At 43.0% G+C, this 2,940-nt stretch overlaps 1 protein-coding gene across 1 annotated transcript; it reads left to right on the top strand.

Annotated features, from left to right (window-relative positions):
* Positions 1 to 668: 668 nt before the first annotated feature.
* Positions 669 to 1,634, top strand: LOC122545755 (probable G-protein coupled receptor 139). Its single transcript, XM_043684680.1, has one exon. It carries the CDS (start codon positions 669 to 671, stop codon positions 1,632 to 1,634), a length of 966 nt encoding a protein of 321 aa, XP_043540615.1.
* The last annotated feature ends 1,306 nt before the right edge of the window (positions 1,635 to 2,940 follow it).

Here is a 2,940-nt window from a genome sequence, read left to right as displayed (position 1 = left end):
CAGAAAATGGGATCATAAACAATTGGAACAGAAATTCTCGATCTCATCCTTGTAATCATTAAAATGAGTCATCAATGGCTGACAGTTATTCTGCCTGGAAACCAGAGCCTTCCACTCCCTTGTGTATCCAAATCTGTCTAACTCAATCTTATATGCCAACATCCCATTACCTTCAAGGGAACAGAATTGCACTCTCCAACCACTCTCTCGGAGAATAATACATTTCTTACCTCTGTTTCAAAAAGGAAACAGTTTATTCTGATACCGTGTCCCCTCTTCTTAACTACTGTAGTCGATGGAAAATATCTCTTTTTGTGTTCCGCTTTGTCTAGTCCCCGCAAGACCTTATATGTTTCAATGAGATCACCTTATATTCTTCCAGACACGAATGGAGATGGGCATAACCTCACTTCAGCCAACAAGACCTTAATCGCAGGAATGTGGCAAGTGGTCCTTCTCTGAGTGACTTCTCAAATAATGCTATTTGTTTCCTTGAAATCAGGACAGCAATCGGTGCAAAGTGATGAGAAATAGAATATACCAGTCCTGAAATTGTCCTTTGATTATTTCCATGGCACAGAAAATATATTGCTAATGAGATTTCACTGTTTTCCATTGAGGTTCAAGTCTAGCATTGCCAGCAGCACATCAGTCTTGTGTAACCCAAGATGTTATCGCTTCACATCTCTGGGTGTTTGCATACATCTCACGATTTGATTTTCTTTACAGCGAACCTGATGACAGTGCAGATTCTTTCCCAAGGGAAGTGCGGCCTTTCCAAAGGTATCACTCACTACATGATTGCCATGGCAACAGGAGATCTGATGGTCCTTGTTTTCAACGTGATTGTGAGCCAGATCGTGAAATATCATTTCCCGGGCTCACTGCTGAACTACACTCCCGCCTGCCGACTCAGTGCCTTCCTGCAAGGTCTGAGCCTCCAACTCTCCATCTGGTTCACCATCGCCTTCACCTTTGACCGCTTTGTAGCAATTTGCTGCAACAAATTGAAGGGGAGGTATTGCACTGAAAGAATGGCTAACGTGGTCATATTCATCGTGAGTTCTCTTAACATCATGGTCAACATTCCCTTGTCTTTTCGCTATGAGCCCACTCATGTTCTGAACAATGTACAGTGGGGCTGCCGCACCGTCACCGGTTACCTCACTTCACCGTCCTGGGCAGCTCACCGGTGGCTCACTAACATCTCAAACATGTTTCTTCCTATTCCCCTGCTGCTGCTGTTGAACACTCTCACCGCTGGCCACATCCTAGCAGCCAGCAGAGTTCGCCGGGCTCTGAAGAGCAGCAGAGGTGATGCTGTGGAGATGGGCAGAGACCCCGAGCTGAAGAGCAGGAGAACCTCCATCGTTCTGCTCTTCACCATCTCTGGCTGCTTCGTGGTGCTGTCAGCACCCATCACTGTCATCCACATCTGTGTTGGTGTTACCCACATTACGTCTTTCCAAGTTTCAAACTCACTCTATGTGGCAATCAGGGCAGCGTTCCTGCTGATGTGCACCAGCTCCTGCACAAACACTTGTATTTATGCACTGACCCAGAGGAGATTCAGAGAGGTGGTGAAGAACTTGCTGAAATCTCCTTACGTTCTGCTCAGAAAGTTACAAAAATAATTCATATTAATGAGGGGAGTTGGTGGTTTAATGATAACCTCACTGAGCTAGCATTCTAAAACCCATATCCTGGAGACATAAGCTGACATTCCATCATGGCTAATGATGAATTTTCCATGCAAATAACTCGAGCCTAATGCTGATTATATCGTCATTGATGATTATCATGCGTGAAAATTAATTTTTGTCAAAAATTGATTGTCTTTTCAGCAGTAAAGTCGGACGTTTTTTAAGCATGTCCATCGTATTTGTGATGTACAATCTCAGAGCATTCGAGTTTACTAATGCTCTGCCTAAAACAAGTGGAAGAGTTAGAGTATGGGCAAACTTCGTGAAATGTTTTGGGAGGTTCTAACCTGGTATTCTACACTTTTTATTCTGAATTGATACAGACAGTTAGAATGCTGAAGGGTTGGATCAAGTGGATATAAAGAATGTTTAGTAAGCTGAACTGCCCTTTTGGAAAATGCCAACCTTGTCAGGGATGCCCACATTCTCGAATGAACAAAATAAAATACGTCATTATCAATCAAGTGACTGTCTTTCGTGATGACACTGCTGCCTTAACAGGGTTCTGTCGTCCTTGTATTTTTTTTTTCAAAAGGGATTGTGAAAGGCAGAGGTTCTGATTTGTCTCTGTGTAGGCCACTTTGATTATGGCTAACAGATACTGCCTCAAGCAATAATCAGGGAAAATGTCCTTTAGTTTAAAAAAAAACACACATGTCCAATGAAAGGGGAGTGGCCAGTTCTACCAGCTCAGAGTGGTTGTGTTCCAGTTTGGTTTTAGGTATCAGCACACAGGCTGGAAAATTCTGGTCAAAGAACGCTGTGAGGAAAACAAAAGGCTTCCTTGATTCAACAGATGGCTCTCTCTAACATTCTCCCGTAAGAACCTGTAGTTTGAACTAAACGTTTCTTTCCAAGGGCTGTTTTTATGGGGTTGTTGCAGAAAATTGGAACAGCTCCTTTGTTAAGTTGTGGGGGCTGTCGTGTTGGTTCGGTTGTCCAATTATATTTCAATTTGTGTTTCATTCGGTGGTGTGTAAATAAATTGTTTTACTTGAAGCCAAGTGGTTTGACCAGGAGCATCAAACCAGGAATATGTACCTTACATCTGCCTAAAACAACTGGAAGAGTTAGCGTATGGGCGAACTTCGCGAAATATTTTGGGAGGTTCTAACCTGGTATTCTACTCTTTTCATTCTGAATTATACAGACAGATAGAATGCTGAAGGGTTGGATCAAGTGGCTAGATCAATGGTTAGTATGTCCAGAGGACTGGAGACCGATGTAGAGAGGAGAT

The sequence above is a fragment of the Chiloscyllium plagiosum genome, unplaced genomic scaffold, assembly GCF_004010195.1.
Source record: "Chiloscyllium plagiosum isolate BGI_BamShark_2017 unplaced genomic scaffold, ASM401019v2 scaf_81262, whole genome shotgun sequence".
In the NCBI taxonomy this organism is placed as follows: domain Eukaryota; kingdom Metazoa; phylum Chordata; class Chondrichthyes; order Orectolobiformes; family Hemiscylliidae; genus Chiloscyllium; species Chiloscyllium plagiosum.
Note: the sequence above shows the minus strand (reverse complement) of the source record. Positions and strands in the feature narration are given on the sequence as shown.